This window comes from Anopheles coustani, chromosome 3 (assembly GCF_943734705.1).
Source record: "Anopheles coustani chromosome 3, idAnoCousDA_361_x.2, whole genome shotgun sequence".
NCBI classification, from domain to species: domain Eukaryota; kingdom Metazoa; phylum Arthropoda; class Insecta; order Diptera; family Culicidae; genus Anopheles; species Anopheles coustani.
Genome location: NC_071288.1, coordinates 43,123,726 through 43,141,683, shown reverse-complemented (window position 1 = coordinate 43,141,683; position 17,958 = coordinate 43,123,726). Strand labels below are relative to the sequence as shown.

Below are 17,958 nucleotides of genomic sequence, written 5' to 3'. Positions count from 1 at the left end.
CGTCTGCCCTTTCTACAGCTCGTCTTCGGTAGTGAAGGCATCTTCTAGGCCACGACATTGCGACACAACCAACTCAAGGGATAGGTTTGCGATCCTCGTCGTTGCAAACGGTGAATGGATGGAAAATTTTAAACCAATCCGAACACAATCAAAACACTGCACCACACTGACGACACGCAAGCCCTGGGCGGGTGTGCGTTTCTTTATAGATTGTTTCAGGAAAAAAACCCCAAACACCAGCCGACCTGTTTCCCTTCACAAATTCACGCCCAATCAACCTCGACGGGTGACTGAACCGTTCGGCATATGTAAGCAGGCTTTGTTAAAGCTATCGCCCGCACGCTAGTTTCCCAAAAATTAAGTGAAAGAATATCATTACTAGCCCTGCTGTTGGTGTTGTATGGTAATTGGGTATGCCCAAACCCCCCTGCCGAAAACGCCAAAAACGCATCGCTCCCGCTTCACGCCATTTGCATGGAGGATTTAATGTGTGCTTTAGTGCCAACGCAACGGGCTGAGATTCGACAGTGGGAGAAAACAAAACAAACAGCACCACATCAACGAACTTTAAACGATGGAAAGCGTGGCTATGGGAGTAGAATGCAGAATTTCCCAACGACACGGGTGGCACGACAACGGCAACGGCGTTCACGCACGCATCACGTGGAATACAAATAAAATCCAGCGAGCCGAAATTCGAAAGCCAAACGCGACAAGGGAACAGGAGGGATATGAAGAAGTCAGAGTAAGCAGATGAGGGAAGGGGAGCAAAAGAAATTACTTTGGGGAGGTATAAACAAAGGAAACGAAACGACGAAGCAATAGATGGAGAGTTTGTTAAAGCTGCCTAAATAATTAGAAGTTTTTCTTAATTAAAATTATTTACAAAGAAAAAGATTCCGATACAAATTTGAATGCCGGAAATTTTCAAATGCACCTACGAAAATTGAAATTCAAATGAACCAACCAGAAACGGAATGATTTTTTGTGTCCACTGACAAATTTTTAGTTTTATCTCAACGCTAATTTCAGGCATAAAAATCGCCATGAAAAGTTTTAATTAAAACTTCATCCAATTCAAACTTCTCACCATTAAGGAGAAACACAAAACATTGCATAGAAAGCGAGTAAGAAATTATCGTCGTCTTCGAGTCGTTGCCCACCCGGTTCGCCGGGAGAGTAGTTGAACCGTTGCATAATTTCTGCTCTTTCGATCGACAGCGTACTTGCACGCGGCACGGCGCAGAAAAATACAAGACACGAAGTACTAATACTGCAAGCAAAGTAACACGATGAACTAATCCAATGGTGCAGAAGAAGAGCTGCACGCACACCGGTATTGGCAATCTTGCGCGACGACACAGTAAGGGCTCGATAAGCTGTGACGAAAAATCAATTAACTCATTGAAAAAAAATCAGAAAAGTAAATCAAAGATTCTTCTAAGCAAATCAACAAATAATGAGACGCTAAGTTGTTAAGACGATAGGAAAATAAAGAACTAATTTCATTATAGACTTCCATGCTCAACCATTCCGCACATTAAAAGAAAAGACTTCATCCAGCGTTAAGCAACGAACCCACTCGCTAAACTTATGAAATATATAGGCTTTACGTTTGGACTGCCCGCTTGCCATTACGGTTAATCTGCTCGATAGAGCGTATTTTTTGGACGAGGGTAATGCTAAAACACACTCGCTAGCATTAAACTTTTATGCCATGATTGAATCATCGGCCGACCGGCGGACAGATGTTCCGCCGGCTATTCCTTTCGCTTCCTCCAGCAGTGATGCAACAATGGACGTACAACAATGTTTCGGAAATGGTCGGCAAACCGGGTAGCCCGTTGGCTCCAGTAGCGGGGCGCATAAAATAGACCAGCTCGATGGTCAGCGAAACTAGCTTCCTCGAGCAGAAACACTGCGTGGATCGTAACGTACTCCGCAATAAGGGAAGAAAGTCGATTGAATAGTTTCGATTAGATTGACTCCCGGAGTTTGGCTAATCTCCGCCCTCGAAAAAATTGAATGGAAGCATCACAGTTAATTAATTTCTCTTTTAAAGCCTCCCGACTAAACTGCAAACTACTCTTTCTACAACATAATCAAATGTAGGTTTTCCTTTTTGCTTAAAAAACACACATAATATAATAAGCGGTTCTCTGTGGGTTTTAGTTTGATTTGATTTCTAAGAAAAAAACAATGCCGTGTAGAATGGAACGTTTCATAAGCGGACGTGTTCGACCTTTTCCTCGATTGTTTTGCCGTTTTTGACATGAACTCTGATCCAATGACGAGTTTTATCACGATAACTCTCCATTTAATGTAAACAATTGAAGCCCTCTAAGAGCTAGTACCTGTTTCACTTCTAAGACAATAAGCAAGTTCGAGAAAATTGCACAAAAGTTGTTGACTAAATCTAAAACAACAAGCATTCCGTACTGAATAAATAAACAAACCTCCTCGGTGGACCTCCGGAGTCGACCGCAAAGGAAAGTTTGTCTAACTTGATTAAAATAAAAGAAAAGCAAATAACACCGGGCTGCGCTACATAAATCAAACGGTGCAGCCAATTTCTCCCCCGATCGTGCAAAAGACGCCAGGGGTTTCGACTTTCTCCCGCGCTGTCGCTTATCGAATCGGACGTTTGTGTCGTCATCGAAATCGTTGCATGTTTGCCGGACAATCCGAGCTCGCCGGCAAGCGGCGACGCTGGTGCCGATTATGTGCAACGACGTTTCGACGATCCGGACGGAATAGCTAAGTGCTGGTACACACAGACAAATTTCCCGAAGTGCCCTGCAATTGCACCGGCTGCATTTGAGCGGCGGATTATGAGAGAAATGAAGTCATACGGGACAGAAGGAAAGACAAACCGCGGATCGAAGCGGAATGGGTAACACACGCGGGGGTGGATTGATTTTAAAACTAACGTGTACTTACTCTGCTGTGCTGCCGATCTGGGCAGCAGCGTGCCAAGCTGGAGCAGCAGCATCGCCAGACACGCGACGACGGTGGCGGACTTTCGCATTTCCATGCTGCCGCCCATCGTGCCGACCTCGGGCATGGGCACCTACCGGATCGAATTTTCCTTCGATTTTCTTTCGCACTCTCCTGTTTATCTGTTTGGATTTTTCTCCCACTCGGCACTTTCCTTTCCGTGAGGTTTTTTCTTCCCTTCTTTCTTTCACACTGCGCAGGGGAAAACAAATAAAATTATTAGAAAATTAATGCACTCGCAGACACACACAAACACACAAACACAAGTGCACTTTCGCCCGGGCGCACGTTTTGTTCTCGGTTCGTTGGGGCTGCTCCCTTTCTTGCTTTCCGGTGGAAAAGGATTGAGATGGAGGGACAGGGTTCAATCAATCACGGTACGATAGTGTGGCAACCATTCTAAAATTCCCTACCATTTTCTGGCACGCTTCAAGACTGCATTTTCATTCGCTCGTGAAGAAAAACGGGAATGAGAAACAGTCACGCTTCCTTTGCCAAACGGATTGCTATGATTTTTCCTACTCAACATTGAACCTCGCGTCTTGAGTCTACTTCGTTTGATCGCTTGTTGACTCGCGCGCTAAGGCTGTTAGACGCAGATGTTTTACTCCTTAGCGGCTAACGTTGGTGACATTTTTATTTCTTGCATCTGTTTTTCATTCCCTTCTCTCTACCTATCTCTCTTTCTGGTTCCCCTGCTCTTCCCCGGTTCCTTTATCCGAGCTAACACCGCCAACGAATTGCACAATATCGATTTCTCCACGCTCGCACGGCCCGCGGATCGGCGAATCGTTAAATGTACAGGTTAGCCCCACTATATCTGGCGGCCCCACGAGTCACATCCGTCTCGCTTGCGCCCCCAGTCACCACCGATGTGTGCACCTTCCGGCTCGCTCGCTCTACCAGCCGTCAGCCCTCCCGTCCCCGGGGGTTGACTGCTTCGCTTTCGCCGTTTGACTGCCGCCAGGCCCTTGGAGGCAACACGGAATTGCAACACCGTCTAATGCGGTGAACGCCGTTCGGGTTTGTCCCTCGCCGCCGTCACGTCCACCCGGCCAACCGGAACTGGTGGTTTTTGGGAGCGGTTTTTCGGGCAAACAGGTCCACCGACGGACGACAGATTTGGATGACCCGTTGCGTCAACGTGTCCCCGGGATCCGTTACGAAGCTGTGGCGGTAGCACTGTGTCTTCTCCCAAGAGGGAATCAACATTCGGACGACATTGAACAGCGAGCAGAGACACCGGAGTGTAGGCTACAACAACGCGCGGGGCACGGTTTAAGCGATCGTCAAAATGCAGCCCTCGATAGTGCACGGAGTGCATGGAAGTTGCACAATGCAACGCGGCCAAAGACACATACACACACACACAATAAAGCACAGAAAATGGCACGGTACTGACTGTTTGGGGTCCGTTTGGGCCCGGTTCGCACTACTCGCACACACAGTTTCTTCAGTTGCTGCACCGAAGAAAAGGGAAACCTTCTCCGCGGAGAGCATGCGGCTCGGGCACAACAAGACGCAAGACGTGATCGTGAGGGTATGGAGCAACAGGTGGGAGACTGCAGAAGGGTGAACCTACACAACAGAAGGCGGCGATCGGACCGCGAACTGCGCGCGTACGAAAGACACACTTCCCGACGGTACGAGCGAAACTTCGGAACTGACTTTGATCGCGCAGCTGGCTGGCCCTCGAAGTGGCGTCTTGGTGGGATTTCTTGCTGGAACCCGCGAGCTTTCGCGATCGCGATCTGGCCCCACACGCACACTAAGCAAGATGGTGGTTTCCATGAAGACAACGCAGTCTGGTTCGAAGATTTTCAGTCAAAGATCATGCACATGCTTACTTCAGCACGGTTCAATGTTTACGTTAAAGCTTCTTGCGCCGAGCTTTCAAGATCAGAAAAATCTACCGAGAAATATTATTTCGCGTTATGAGGCACAAGAAGAAGAAACGAAATCGACAGCTACCATTTAAACTCCAAAAGAAGTTTGTAAGACCAATATGAGAATTAAAAAAGAATTAAGTAAATGTTATATGGCATCAAAATGTTGGCTGTTTCAAAGTTACTTCAAAGAAGATTGAGTACAAACTATATGAAGAGATTGAAGATCACTCGCGTGGGTTCGAATCCCAACCGAGACCGGTGTGATGTATATCTTTAAACTGCTTCGGGTGAATCTTCAGGTGACGAAATAAAAAGACTTCTTCTGATGTGTGACTTCTCGACGACTGAACTGGGACTGAACTCCTTCGTTCGTCGTGATCTTTATTTTATAGTAAAGGTTTCTTTGTTACAATGGTCATCTGTTTAATGTTATCCTTTCTTGAGTTTTCCTGGTTTGCCTGGAGAAAGACCTTTTTCCTGGTTCCGCTCTCCCCTGTACGAGAGGGCTGACTATCCACGTACACATAGGGAAAAAAGTCTCGTAAGCCCTTAACGGGGCAGGCATGACCAACAAGGTCGTTACGCCAAGAAGAAGAAGAAGATCACTCGAAGTTCATATAATGCACTAATTCAATATATTCCCAAAATCGTGGCGACTTCCACAAACATATGTTTCACTACAAACCACTTTTTGCGTCTTCAATCACACCATACGCGAATAATAAAGAAAATGGCTCAAACATTAACATCAACATTTTCTCATTAAAATAATTGTAACTGGTTTTGGCGTGTAATCAAATGGCGAACCATTTCCAAAAAATCCCAAAATAATGATGCCTATTTCCAATCGTCCGTTTTGAACCGTTACCGTTACCGATTAAGCGTAGTAACGTATTCGCTTGGCAGTGGTACCACCACAACAGCACCTAACCAATCAACAGTTGACAACGTGTAACGACTAACGCCTAACTCTAGTGGTGGAAAAATCAGTTCCCACCGTGATTCCAATCTTGCGATTCAAATCCACCGGAGATCCGGATCTCCGAATCCGAATCCAAATCCGTCACATTATGCTTGCACATTGAATAGGCAAGCTCGTTCGTTTTTATAAATTTTGTCTGAATCAAATCAAGAATCAAATCGTTAGAATCTGCCAAATGGGATCCAAATCTTTTAAATCCGTCAAATGGGATTCGAATCTTTGGAATCCGTGTAGGGATCTAGTCTTCAAGTCATCCGAATCCCCATTCTGCCAACACTACTACCGACGCCATTCTCGCGTCTAACTGACCTAAGCGGTAGCGAAAGAGCAGCGGTAGCGAAAAGTGTGTATTTTTAGGCGTTTCTCGGCAGCCAGCGCCGTTCAGTGTAGTGCAAACCGAATCCCGTCCGGTGGTACCAGGTAGGCACGCAAAATGTTGCTCGCTAGGGGGTGAATTTCCACTAGAAAACTTCCATCGGAAAATGGTGTTTTGAAAAGAGACGCGCAGCGCGCCGTTTTTCTGTTGTCTGTAGCAAACACAGTGCGAGAAGAGAATTGCCGCCCAAGCGGCGTATGTGGGAAGTAGGAAGGGGAAAGTACAAGCATTGTTTTCCGCGGGCTAACGTTTGTGCATCCCAATCTCTAACGCGCGGACATGGAAGTCAATCGTTGAGATAGTGGTTTATAAATGCTATCAAACGGCATTCCAATGCGATTATGTTCTGCTTCTCCCCCCTGCTGGGCAATTAGCATAGCGAGTGAGTGAGAGGAGCGTATGGAAGGTGTTTCTAGGTTTATTAATACCTTAAAACGGGACCCGTTGTCGGGTTCGAGAATGTAACCTCGAAAGCAGTATTCGTACAAAAAACGACTGTCCTTTGAAAAATAATAGTTATTTCTACCCACCGCCTGTGGCATCAAAGTAGTAACCTTTGCCATTTCTCCTGCAGATTCACAATCGAATTCGAATAATCGTAGATCAAAAATATGGAAGGCCGAGGTCGTGGAAAAAGGCTGTCAACGGTCGTGACGGCTCCTGCAAGCAGCAGCACTGCTGCCAAAGAAGCACCAGCAGCAGCAGCAGTGGTGGAAAAGAAGAAACCCGGTCGAAAGCCACTCGCTGCCACGGCACGTAAGCGATCCCCGTCTCCCGTTGCCCCGAAACGAAGACAATCTCCGGCCCGCAAAGCATCGCCTGCTCGTCGAGCGTCCCCCGCACGTAAGGCCTCTCCAGCGCGAAGGGCGTCGCCGGCCCGCAAAGCATCACCGAGCCGCAAACCGAAAACAACCACTAATGCCGCCCCTGCTGCTAAAGCCGTTGAAACGGTTAAAGCGTCCCCGGAAGAGCCACGCCGCTCGGAACGAATCCGCGCATCGGAGGAAAAGGTCGATCAAGTGTTGTCGTCCATGACGAAAAAGAATCCCGTCGACAAACGTCTCTCGGTGATTTTGGATGACATGGAAGTCAGTGGGTACATGACCGGAGAGAAGCAAAGTTCGCCTGCGAAGAGTCTAACGCCCAACACGAGCCGACGCTCGAACGCTATCACGCCGACGACGACGGAGCGTAGCCGTGCCACGCTGTCCCGTTCGCTCAGCGTCGTCCTGGACGACTACTCGGATCAGGAAGAGGATGATGGCGACTTTCAGAGCTTCCGCCGGACCGCGGATAACAACGGTGTGGGTGACGGCAAGTCATTCGCCCAGCAGAGCGTCCCAAAAATGGTCGTTAAACAACGACTGGTCGAATTCGGAGGACCGCTCGGTGCTGCCGCTTTGGTGGTGTTGATTCCGCTTTTCATCTTCACCAACAATCACTTCTGCTCCGGTGCCGTCCACCGGGATTGCCGATTCGTGCTGCCGAAGAACTGGGACGAATTCCGGACGCTTTCAACATACATGAACCGAGAGATCGGCATGCTCTACGGGCTGTTCGTCGCTGGCGTTGCCCTGCTGACAGCGCTTCCGATTGGCAAGCAGGTGAAACTCGCTAACGACACGTATACCAAGCGTACGCACATCTTCAACGGCCTGTTGGTTGCTATGCTGACCGGGCTGGGTGTGTTTGTTGCAGAATACTGCTACAAGTACCCACTCCTGTCCGTCGTCAGTCGTGGCTACAATCAGCTGCTGGTGCTAAGTCTCCTAACGGCTCTGGTTGGCGCATTGTTTTCCTTCCTCATGTCTCGCTCAGTCGACGATGAGCACTTGAACCCGTACGCCAAGACCGGAAACGTTCTCTACGATTACTTCGCCGGCCGCGATACGCACCCGGTCGTGATGAACGTGTTCAATCTGAAGCTCGTCACCTATCACGTGGCCGTGGTGCTTGCGCTGCTCTTTAACTCGATCATTCTCTACCGCAATCTGCACTTTGCCACCCTGCCGGAAACTCTCCTGGAAGCGCCCGTTCACGAGCGCCTTCTCTTCGCCGTGAAGAATCTAACCTGCGAAACGGTCCCTGTAGCTGCGGCTGGTCTGACCGTCCTCTATCTGCTAGATCTGCTCGCCTACGAGCATCATTTGGCCGCTTCGTTTGAACTGCAGGCCCAAGGATTCGGTGCCGAAATGTTGCTCCGGTACGCCGTCTTCCCGTTCGCATTGACGCAGCTACCGAAGTACGTGGCCGCGCACAAATTCACCGACGTTCCGCTGTGGGCGGTGCTGGGCTGTGTCGTGGTCGCCCTCGTTGGGCTGTACGTTAAACGTTCGTCGATGCGGCTGAAGTATCTCTACCGTTTGGACCCACTGGGAGAGTTGGCATGTAAGTATTTGAAGCATAACTCAGGCCCTTGAACCGAGGTCATTTAACGCCATTGAACCGAATGTTGAAAATTTAATACTATTTTTGTTACTTTTCCAGGTCTGGAAACCTACCCAACGTACCAAGGACGTCGGCTGCTTGTGGCGAAATTGTGGCGCTTCGTGCGTCAACCGAACTACCTCGGAGACATTCTGCAGAACCTGGCCCTTCTTCCCCTCTTGTACTGGCGCTTCGCATGGCCACCACTGCTATCGGTTCTGTTCATCGTAAGCATCCTGGTGCACCGGGCCAAACGATTGACTGAACGCAACGCCCGGAAGTACGACACGACCTGGCACCGCTATTGTCTAACCGTCCCGCGTATGATTGTCCCACGCGTCTACTAACCTTGAAACTTGTCGTTCTTTTATTTAAATGTTTTATTTTTTACTTCGTACGCTCACCCAATTTGTATGTGCTTCTTTAGGGTATGGTAATTATTTCGTTTTAATTTGCAAATAGAAAACGACCCATTAATCCGTACTACTCCGTGCATGTGAAACCACCTGTAAAAAGTCTGCTCTCTTATATCTACCCATACACACACGTCCCACCGGATGTCCGCGATAGAAAATGATTTCCTTTTAATTTGTAATTCCTTGCAAAGATTCCACATCGTTCGAGTAACATTTCATATTCTTCAGATTTCCGATGAGCGTACCCATTTCGTTCAATGTGTGTTTGTGTGTAGAAAATATTTTTTTTTTTTTACAATTCGTTTGTTCTTATTCGTTCGTAAAGAAAATTCTCCTTTATGTATCTTTAGTAAACGATTGTTAGATACAAAGGAGTGGAGTGTAGATGATTTAAAAAAAATAGGCAATAAGATTACTGTACAACACGTACTTTTAAGAAAAGGTAATCCATAAGAAAGTAGAACGTAAGGAAACGTGCTATGTAGGCGGAAGTAGATGGGAATCATTTAGCAATACAAATACACTAAGGGAAGCGTTGAACCTTTTAACATGGATAGGTTAAGGATATACAAGCGATCAACTCAAGGCACGCACATCTCAAAGCATTTTTAGATTTCAATTATTAAAAAAATACTTCACGGTCCGTTTAACACATTGACATTGCAGTAAAACTTCAGTCTGCTAAAGCCTCGGGTCATGTCTACTCATTAAAGGCTTACTAGACTTTCTTCGTACGTGGATAGTCTGTCCCCTCTCGTACAGGGGAATCGAACGCAGGCCAGCACGGTATGGCCCAATTGACTAACCGCTTCTGTTGCTTTAGAACTAAAGACCAATCCACACTCAAATAGTTTTTCAGATTAAATTTGATTTTACAAATAATCTCATCAGCTCTGACTCTTAAACCATCAAACTCCCGAAGGGGGCCGGAAATCACAATACAAGCAGGCAGGCAGAGGCCATATTGGGAGGGAAAATGTTGCATTTTTTCATTGGGGAAACTTTTCTCAACTCATTTTTTTTTTTAATTTGCTCTGTACAAAGCGGAACGGAAGAGCATAAACAAAATAGCTTATAAATTTTAAACATTGAAATGAAATAGGAGAGTTGTATATTTATAAATTAAAGGAGGGAGAAACTCGTGTCTGCACAATGCTCTTGTAGAAAACGAATCAAAAACTCTCTCTTTGCCAATAGAATTAGGTAATTTTAAGTGATAGCAAATAAAATAGGCTCAATGCCAGGAGTGAAGATTTTAGATAATAAAAGAAAAATATACAATTCCGTTTTGCAAATTCTGTTTGTAGTTACCGAATCTTCTGTTTTTTTTTTTTCTTTCTAGGTTCCTTCAGCAAAAACATCAACTATTTTTATTATCTTATTGTTATTCAACTCGCTTTACTTCAGTCATTCGAGTGTTAAGGAGACGAAAAATGTTAAACGTAATTAGGGGGGTTTTAATGGTCGAGAATACATTTGTCGCGTTCGATAGAAACAATACGTTGCATGCATATCGTCGGAATGTGGTTTTAAATTCGTTTCGGCAACGATCCGGCATTAAACTGAAGTGTGTTCAATTGAACGAGTTTCGATGCAGTAAATTTTTGTTTTCTTAAGTTAGTTGTTAAAATTACGACCTACAACTAAGTTACGGTGAGTTCATGCTTGCCATCCTTCTTTGTTAATGCATGCAGTTCAAGCCTGTACGCTTATTGTCTCGGTATCATTGTCAATGGGTAGAGTGTTAGTGTTTTCTCATGCTACACTGCCTTTCGTTTCGTTTTGGTTCGTTTGGGTTTTTTTGTTGTTACATAAAGAGAGGCTTTGAATGTCTGGTGAAACCTTTCAATGCTCGTACGGGTTACTAAGTTGGCAACACATCTGCCCAGCTTTCTGAGCATTGTTTAACCAGCTATATTTCACCCGGCAGCTTTGATGGCCTTATGACGCGCACTAAAGGTAAATCCGGCGTAAATCGATCGGCGAGGTGATCATGCTACACTGCGGACAGAGCTTTTTCGCTCCCAGCGTGTGCAGCCAGCACTCCTCGCAGTACACATGCCAGCAGCAAACGGACACGACCGGTTTCCGGAAATCGTCCATACAGATGAGACACTTTGGCCGGTTTCGAAAGTATCCCTCGTACTCGCGTATTTTCGCCTTCAGCGATTCAACCACTCGACTCTCCGTGGGCTCAACCCCCGGTCTCAGCGGTTCGTCCATAGCTTCGTCCAGTGGCGGACGAACGGCCGGGAACGGTGCTGTCTGCAGTTTACTCGTTCCCTCGCCGGGGTTATCGTCGGCCGGTCGCTTGACCGTCGGTGGTTCGTTGCCAATCACCAGTTCCCGAAGCGTTTCCGAAGATTTGCTGTCACCCGAAACGACCACGTCCCGCACCGAGTACTGCGGGGGTCCGTACACTTGGCTTTCGTCACCGTCCACGTTCAGCTCATCGTCCGTATCGTCGGCATTTGTGATACGCACACCGAGACTCGCGTGTGCTCCCGCCCCAAGCAGGCTGGTGACACGGGTGCGCTTCTGTCCTGCCCATTCGTACGTGTCGAAGGATTCTCCCTCGACGTCGATACTGGCGTCATCATCATCGTCATCGTCGTCATCGTCGTCCCCACTGCCATGGTTCCCCGTTGTTCTGGTGCCATTGCGCACACTTTCCGACTTTCTTAGGCATGCCTCGACGTGTAGCGTTATGTCGTCGAGGGTTGCTTTGTTACAGATTGGGCATATGTTGTCCTCCGGTTTACGCTTTCTCGATTTCATCTGTTGAATAGTAGTAAGAAAATTATGTGTTTCCATTTGCGGTATAACATTACACTTACTACCTTTAATCTTGCTTGGCGATTGTTCTTGATCTTCTGGTACGTTCCCCAACATTCCTCGGGGCCGACAATTCGTGTCGCTTCTTCGCTACCGTGCCCATTCGAATGGGAAACCGACGGGTTGCTGCTAGCGTGACTAGGTCCCTCGCCATTGCTGTAGCTTGTGCTAGGATAGGTCGCATCTTCACCGGCACCCCCGTATGCGGTCTGTTTCTTCGGCTTCAAAATCCTCTCCAGTCGGTCCACTTCAACCGCAAAATGATGGTCTATTTCATTAGCACGCAGCGTCACGCCGCAAATGGGGCAGCACATTGGATTGGCTTTAGATTTGCGCTGCCGAAAACCCCGACCGGAATGTTCGGGCGATTCACCGACTTCCATTTTTGTTTTTTTGTTCGGTGCCACAACTCTACCACAGCCACGCCGAGCGCATACTGGAGCTTGAAGAGATACTCGTCACAGGAAGCTCTGGTGCGGAAAGTAAGGTGTTTTTGCTGGTGGAAAAATGTAACACGATATTCTTTTTCCTGCCCCGCCGCGCGTAACAATCGTGTGTTTACATCGGCTAAATGGTCCTATTTGTTGTCATCGATCAACATGTATTTTTGCTCGACGAGGCGAACTATAGTGACGTCAGATGTTCGCCTTCCAGTGTTGCCAGACTAGACTACGTAGATACCAAACATGTGCAATTAAACAAAACAAACCCTAATGTTGCTTATTATCTATTTAGCACTCATATTTGTAAATAAAGCAAAATGTGATAAAGAAAATTAGATTTATCTGCAAACAATAAAAGTTTATTTTGTAATTTCAATTTCGTTTCACTGTCACCTTTTGTATCGACCAACTGTCAAATAGTTCACAATTCAGTCTATCTTCAAAACATACGCTCGCTACTCGCATTTCGTGCTTCACTCCCGGCACATTCGTACGTAAAGAATCACATACTCGTAAAAGGCCAAGTACAATAGTTTTCTCGTATAAAAAGGCTCATGTTCGGAGCTCTTCAGTCATTTGGGAAGCTAGTGTCCACAACTGCTTATTACTGCTCCGCCGGTAGCGCCTTACGCCTCAACGGAAAACAGCTGATCTTCCCCAACAACAGGGCAAAGTACACCCCCAGAATGTCGTCAGGGACAGCAACTACGAAAGAAGCAGGGACGACCACGACGACGACGACCACGGAATATTCCATAGCGTTCGTCACAACGCCGGACATCAACGCGTCGAACAAGCTTGCCCGGGGGCTGGTGGAGAAGAAACTGGTCGCATGCGTGAACATCATCCCCGGGCTGACGTCAATCTACGAATGGGAAGGAAAGATAAACGAGGATCCCGAGTACCTGTTGATGCTAAAAACACGCACCTGTCGTATGGAGGAGGTGATACGCTTTGTGCGGGAAAATCATCCGTACAGCGTGGCGGAAGTGATATCGGTCCCGATAGCGAGCGGAAATGCACCGTACCTGGAGTGGATAGGGAAGATCGTTCCACAGTCGGGCCATCCAAACTAGCTGAATCATTAAAAAAAATCTTTTATAATGGGTTTTTTAAACGGTTTAGAAACTTATCCAAGGGATTTGGTGAAGCTCTCTGGGAAAATGAAATAATACTATTCAAAATGATTTCTTGTGGTGTATGCACTATGGTTCGTAAATCTCATAGACAGAGAGGGATTAATAGTGAATGGGTTTTTGTTTTTGAATTGAAATAAAATGTTAAGTTTATTAAAAAAATGGTTGTTCCGTATACTATAAATTTAAATATTGTTGTTCGACAATACTTTCGACACAACTGACTATGGTAGCGTAGAAAAACAAATTCCTTGAATTGAGAATGTCATTTATTCTACACTTTTTACATATTCATCAGAAATATGTTTCCGTTCGTTAGGATCGGCGAAGAACGTAGGATCAGAACAGAGAAGCGCATTTCTGACCAGCAGGATTTGTTTGATTGAACAACAACACTGAATATAAACCCGTTTACTGACGGTTCTATTCATCCCCATCCGGTTCTTCGGTCGAACGGTTCTCCGCTGATTGTTCTGAACGATTGCCGTCGTTCTGTGCTTCATTTTCCACCGGAACCGCAGCTTGTTGGCGCATTCGTCGGAGCACGATGCGACCCTCGTTCTGCTCACCCGGTGGCGGACGATTTCGCAGCGAATGCAGACAGGCCAGCATCCGGATCATAAACGATGCCGGCACCGTTATTGTATCCCTCGTTTCCTCCAGCATCACAGCATTTCGTTTGATGAGCTAGCAAAACAAAAACAAAAATAACAAGTAGATGCACGATGAAGACTCTGGGTTGGGTGGGAAAAGGGTTACTAATGTTTACCCAATCATACTTACATCATTCGCTGCGTCTTCATCGAAGCAGCTTTCCTCGGCAATCGGAGCCCACAGTTTCACGTCGTAATCGATACCCGAGGAGGCCAGCAGCGGAAGTGTCGGGTGTGGCTGAACACAGTTCACGACATGATTGTCCGCTTCCATCAGCATCACCAGGCGGCCGGAATCGCGCTCCCAGGTGAATATACCACCGCAGTCGGACCCGGACATGACGTAGTTGTCACCCCAGAAAGTAGCCTCTTTGATCATTGTCCTGAAAACAAACAGAAGGAATTGTTTCAAAAAGAAATTTAAATAATGGAATAGGACATTGGCAGTACTTACCGGGCATTACGGTGTCCGGTATACTTCTGTACGACATAGTCGTACGACTCTTGCTGTAGCTGCACCTCCGAATTATCCTCATAATCATTGTCCTCCGCATCCTCCTCCGTTTGTGCGGTACAATCATCCAGACCGCCAAGTGCTCTATCCTTCCGTTGGTCATCGGTGGCACCGTTTTCAGTTTCATCCTCATCGTCATCATCATCATCATCATCGTCTTCATCGTCATCGGAGTGGAGCAACCGACGGGCCATCCCACTTCGACGGGAGCTTCTTGTGCCCGAAGTCGAAGGTTGCGGTTCGGATGGATCTGGCTGCACTCGCCACTGGAACGAACTGGAAACGCCTTCTGCTCTAAATCCTCCTTCCTCAAGTGAATCCTCCGGCAGAGCCCCAGCATCCTCCCCTCCTGTTTGCAAGTTACCACCATCAGCAGCCCGTTCACCCGTAACATCATCTGTTAGTGCTGCTTGTTCGTTCGAAACCGGAACGTGCCCTGCTAGGCCAATGCGTGTACGAGGATCGGCCAACATGCGCGACAGAACCTCGGTCATCCGGTGCATGATGGTCGCCTGTAGCTGCGGTCGAGCTTGGCCTGCCCCAAGGATACGGGTAGCCATCTCACGAGCCGGCCTTGCCTCCGGACCAGTATCGGACCAATCACCACGCAACCGCAAACGACGTACTGGGGGTGAACCGTCACCCAGATGTGGTGGCTTCTTCTTAGATCCTGCTCCCTGCGACCGCTTGTCCTTGTCGTTGGCTGTGGTGCACGCACTGGCCTGAGACGCACCCGGCTTGCAAAGCTTTACATCGCTAATGCCGGCATGTGTCACATCAAACAGGTACAGATGGTCGGAGGAATAATTTACCAGCAGCTGCCGTTCGTACCGATCGTACTCGAGGGAAGTGACGCGGAATGGACGTTTCTCGCGCGACGGATTCGTATAGGTCTTCACCGGAATAGAGTATCGATCACCGTTTGATCCCCCGCCGATCTGTCCCACTGCCAAAAAGCGTCGATCGTATATGCGCACGTGACTGTCCGAGCTGCCGGTTGCGATGTAGTTGAGTGAAATCGGCGCAAGGGACATGGCCATCACGGCAGCCGGGCTCTTGATCAGCACGTTATCGGTGCAGTTGGTCTTGAAGCACTGCGTGGTACGGCGTAAGTCGTACAGGCGCACTGTGCCATCCTCACCGCAGCTCATAAACGAACGTGGCTCCGTCGGTACCGTCATCACCTCGTAGGTCGTGCCGTTGTTGTGGCAGCTGAAGAAATTCATATTCCGCTTGCCGGTCTCACAGTCGTACGACTTGTGTAGATGGGTGTGCAGTACGACACCGTCCCCCGAGCACGAGACCACCTCGCTGTTTTGCGATTGCGGCAAAAACCGTGCACTAAAAATGTTCGCCCTGTGCGTCGTCTTCGTACGATACAGCTGTTTTCCCAGAAACGGATTGCTAACGGCGATGTGCTGATCATCCGAACCGGACAGCAACAGCTGACCGTCGTCACTCCACACGATCGTATTGACGCAGCCATTGTGGGCCGGCAGTACCTTCCACCGTTTGAAGCGACGCAGCAGATCCACGGAATCCTTCGTGTGTGCCCTCAGCCGGTCTCTGTAATGTTCGCCATGTACCGCCCCTCCCTCGAACAGATCGTAGAAAACACTTCGCTTTCTCGAGCTTGGCATGTCTGGGACCGAAATGAAGCTGTCCCTGTGACGATTTTCAGATGTTAAAGATTTTAAACCAACACTTTTGTTGTAACGCCGAGCATCCTTTCCATTACACCTTTGCTAATCGATTAAAATACAACGTCTCGCTACTTCTTCGACGTGTTGTTATGGTAACGGATAGTTCAACGTAGGCAGTCCTAGTCACTTCGGCTACTGTATATCACTTATTATTTGCGTTCGTGCGTTAGACAAATCTTTTTCGTCGGTTGGATTTGGGTACAGTGACGGCACTAATCATGAAGCAAACGGGACGGTAGTCGAGCACTGCAACCATCATAACGAGGAATTCTTCATACTAATTTCAGCACACTGCGAAATGATCTGAAATGGGAAAGAAAAAACAAATTAATGCATGCATATCCATACACTAAGAGAAACCCATCAAAACTAAAACCAATTATATTTTCGGTCAGCGAGTGATGGTCACTAAAATAAAAAACAACAAAATAAAATTTTAAAAATATTGTTTTCGAGCAATGCATTCGTGGCAATCATCTTTCATGGCCTGTGATCCGAAGCATTCTAAATTGCGCGAGAACACAACATATGCTAATATTAGAACACTTTTACTTATTTTTTGAGCCACTGATGTCCTCGCTTGCTTATATTTTTAGAGACAGGCAGTCTTTTTTCCCTTCAAGTTTATGTTTGATTTTCGGCCTAGAGTTATACCACTTTTCTTCACATACTTAATGTACATCTCCTTTCATTTATGAATCGAAATAGTTTGATTACTCTTTTAACCTCCCTTTTGTTAGAGACACTGCTTGTGTATCGCAACTGAGCTATTGATCACCCCGGAAAATTGTGCACTTTATCGATTTTATGAAGTAACAGTAAAAGGTTGGGAAGGAAAAAGTGTTACGTACCTGGCTATACCGTTTCGCTTAGACATTCAGCTCAAACGAATCCGAATTATCCATCTTTAAGCAACACGTAATTCTGATCTGATTTGTTGAGGTGGCCGGACGGCGCACACAGCAAGTGAAAAAACTTTTTGCGTCGAGGATTGTTGTGCATTGACAGCTACACCATCATCAGCTGATTCCAAAGTGCTAAACATCCAAAGACCGTACGCCAAGCGAAACCTCTGTGTTATGACGGCCAACAAACATACGCACACACGCACATCGCATCGGGCTTCGTCGATTTATGATCTACGTATTCATTGCAACCGGAATGGTTTATGGAAGAATTTATTTCTGAATATGGCGTGTGGTGCAGTTTTGAGTCAATAAATTGCATACTGCTTGATGGATTTCATGGCAAGTTAAGTGCAAGCTGGACGTTGTTTTCATTGAACACTTGTCGAGTATGGGACACGGTAGTGTACGTGATCTTCGATTTTGAATGTTCTTTTTCGCCCTGGAGGGTTGCCAACTATAGTTTGACCGTTTGTTCCAAACCCTGTAAACCTTTAAATTTGATCCATCGTCAAATTATCAAGCGCGATGATAATTTTATTGTTCATAAAATGATTTTTCCACAAGTTATTCAGCTAAAGTACGTGCAGAAAACAAATTTGAATTTAAAATGTGTAAAGTTCTTTACTGGCAGCACTGCCGGCCGTTATAACGGGCTCTGTTTGAAATCGATTCGAGAAAA

General features: G+C 46.9%; 6 protein-coding genes across 7 annotated transcripts in view; 3 read left to right on the top strand and 3 right to left on the bottom strand.

Moving 5' to 3' along the window:
* The window catches only part of LOC131261508 (mucin-5AC), a 49,898-nt gene extending 46,834 nt beyond the window's left edge, over positions 1-3,064 (bottom strand). Inside the window, exon 1 of the mRNA XM_058263566.1 lies at positions 2,941-3,064. Coding sequence (XP_058119549.1) covers positions 2,941-3,064 — 124 coding nt within the window. The remainder of the gene's footprint in view (positions 1-2,940) is intronic.
* Positions 1-17,958, top strand: part of LOC131271648 (KAT8 regulatory NSL complex subunit 3) — a 259,954-nt gene that overhangs the window by 15,396 nt on the left and 226,600 nt on the right. The window lies entirely within an intron of this gene.
* On the top strand, positions 6,173-9,584 carry LOC131271654 (lamin-B receptor). The gene is made up of 3 exons (XM_058273154.1): positions 6,173-6,288; positions 6,819-8,632; positions 8,732-9,584. The coding sequence occupies exons 2-3, from the start codon at positions 6,856-6,858 to the stop codon at positions 9,016-9,018; spliced, it is 2,064 nt and encodes a 687-aa protein (XP_058129137.1). The 5' UTR covers positions 6,173-6,288; positions 6,819-6,855; the 3' UTR covers positions 9,019-9,584.
* LOC131271660 (E3 ubiquitin-protein ligase RNF220) lies at positions 10,465-12,488 on the bottom strand. 2 transcript variants are annotated; one of them, XM_058273164.1, is made up of 2 exons: positions 11,925-12,488; positions 10,465-11,865 (listed from the first exon to the last, which is right to left on the bottom strand). In XM_058273164.1, the coding sequence occupies exons 1-2, from the start codon at positions 12,303-12,305 to the stop codon at positions 11,041-11,043; spliced, it is 1,206 nt and encodes a 401-aa protein (XP_058129147.1). In that variant the 5' UTR covers positions 12,306-12,488; the 3' UTR covers positions 10,465-11,040. The 2 variants fall into 2 exon arrangements, with proteins under 2 accessions (XP_058129147.1, XP_058129148.1); XM_058273165.1 differs by having other exon boundaries at positions 11,928-12,488.
* LOC131271668 (protein CutA homolog) lies at positions 12,813-13,656 on the top strand. The gene has a single exon (XM_058273172.1). It carries the CDS (start codon positions 12,920-12,922, stop codon positions 13,439-13,441), a length of 522 nt encoding a protein of 173 aa, XP_058129155.1. The 5' UTR covers positions 12,813-12,919; the 3' UTR covers positions 13,442-13,656.
* LOC131271653 (DDB1- and CUL4-associated factor 6-like) lies at positions 13,733-17,354 on the bottom strand. The gene is made up of 4 exons (XM_058273153.1): positions 17,223-17,354; positions 14,609-16,674; positions 14,285-14,537; positions 13,733-14,188 (listed from the first exon to the last, which is right to left on the bottom strand). Exons 2-4 carry the CDS (start codon positions 16,306-16,308, stop codon positions 13,925-13,927), a joined length of 2,217 nt encoding a protein of 738 aa, XP_058129136.1. The 5' UTR covers positions 16,309-16,674; positions 17,223-17,354; the 3' UTR covers positions 13,733-13,924.

What these genes read in the sequence shown, in the direction of transcription:
- LOC131271654 (XM_058273154.1), top strand. Translation starts at nt 6,856, where the DNA reads ATGGAAGGCCGAGGTCGTGGAAAAAGGCTGTCAACGGTCGTGACGGCT. An exon ending in CCCACTGGGAGAGTTGGCAT is followed by an intron (nt 8,633 to 8,731) that starts GTAAGTATTTGA and finishes TTACTTTTCCAG; the next exon opens with GTCTGGAAACCTACCCAACG.
- LOC131271660 (XM_058273164.1), bottom strand. Translation starts at nt 12,305, where the DNA reads ATGGAAGTCGGTGAATCGCCCGAACATTCCGGTCGGGGTTTTCGGCAG. An exon ending in GCCAAGCAAGATTAAAGGTA is followed by an intron (nt 11,866 to 11,924) that starts GTAAGTGTAATG and finishes ACTATTCAACAG; the next exon opens with ATGAAATCGAGAAAGCGTAA.
- LOC131271653 (XM_058273153.1), bottom strand. Translation starts at nt 16,308, where the DNA reads ATGCCAAGCTCGAGAAAGCGAAGTGTTTTCTACGATCTGTTCGAGGGA. An exon ending in ACCGGACACCGTAATGCCCG is followed by an intron (nt 14,538 to 14,608) that starts GTAAGTACTGCC and finishes GTTTGTTTTCAG; the next exon opens with GACAATGATCAAAGAGGCTA. An exon ending in ATGAAGACGCAGCGAATGAT is followed by an intron (nt 14,189 to 14,284) that starts GTAAGTATGATT and finishes TTGTTTTGCTAG; the next exon opens with CTCATCAAACGAAATGCTGT.
- LOC131271668 (XM_058273172.1), top strand. Translation starts at nt 12,920, where the DNA reads ATGTTCGGAGCTCTTCAGTCATTTGGGAAGCTAGTGTCCACAACTGCT.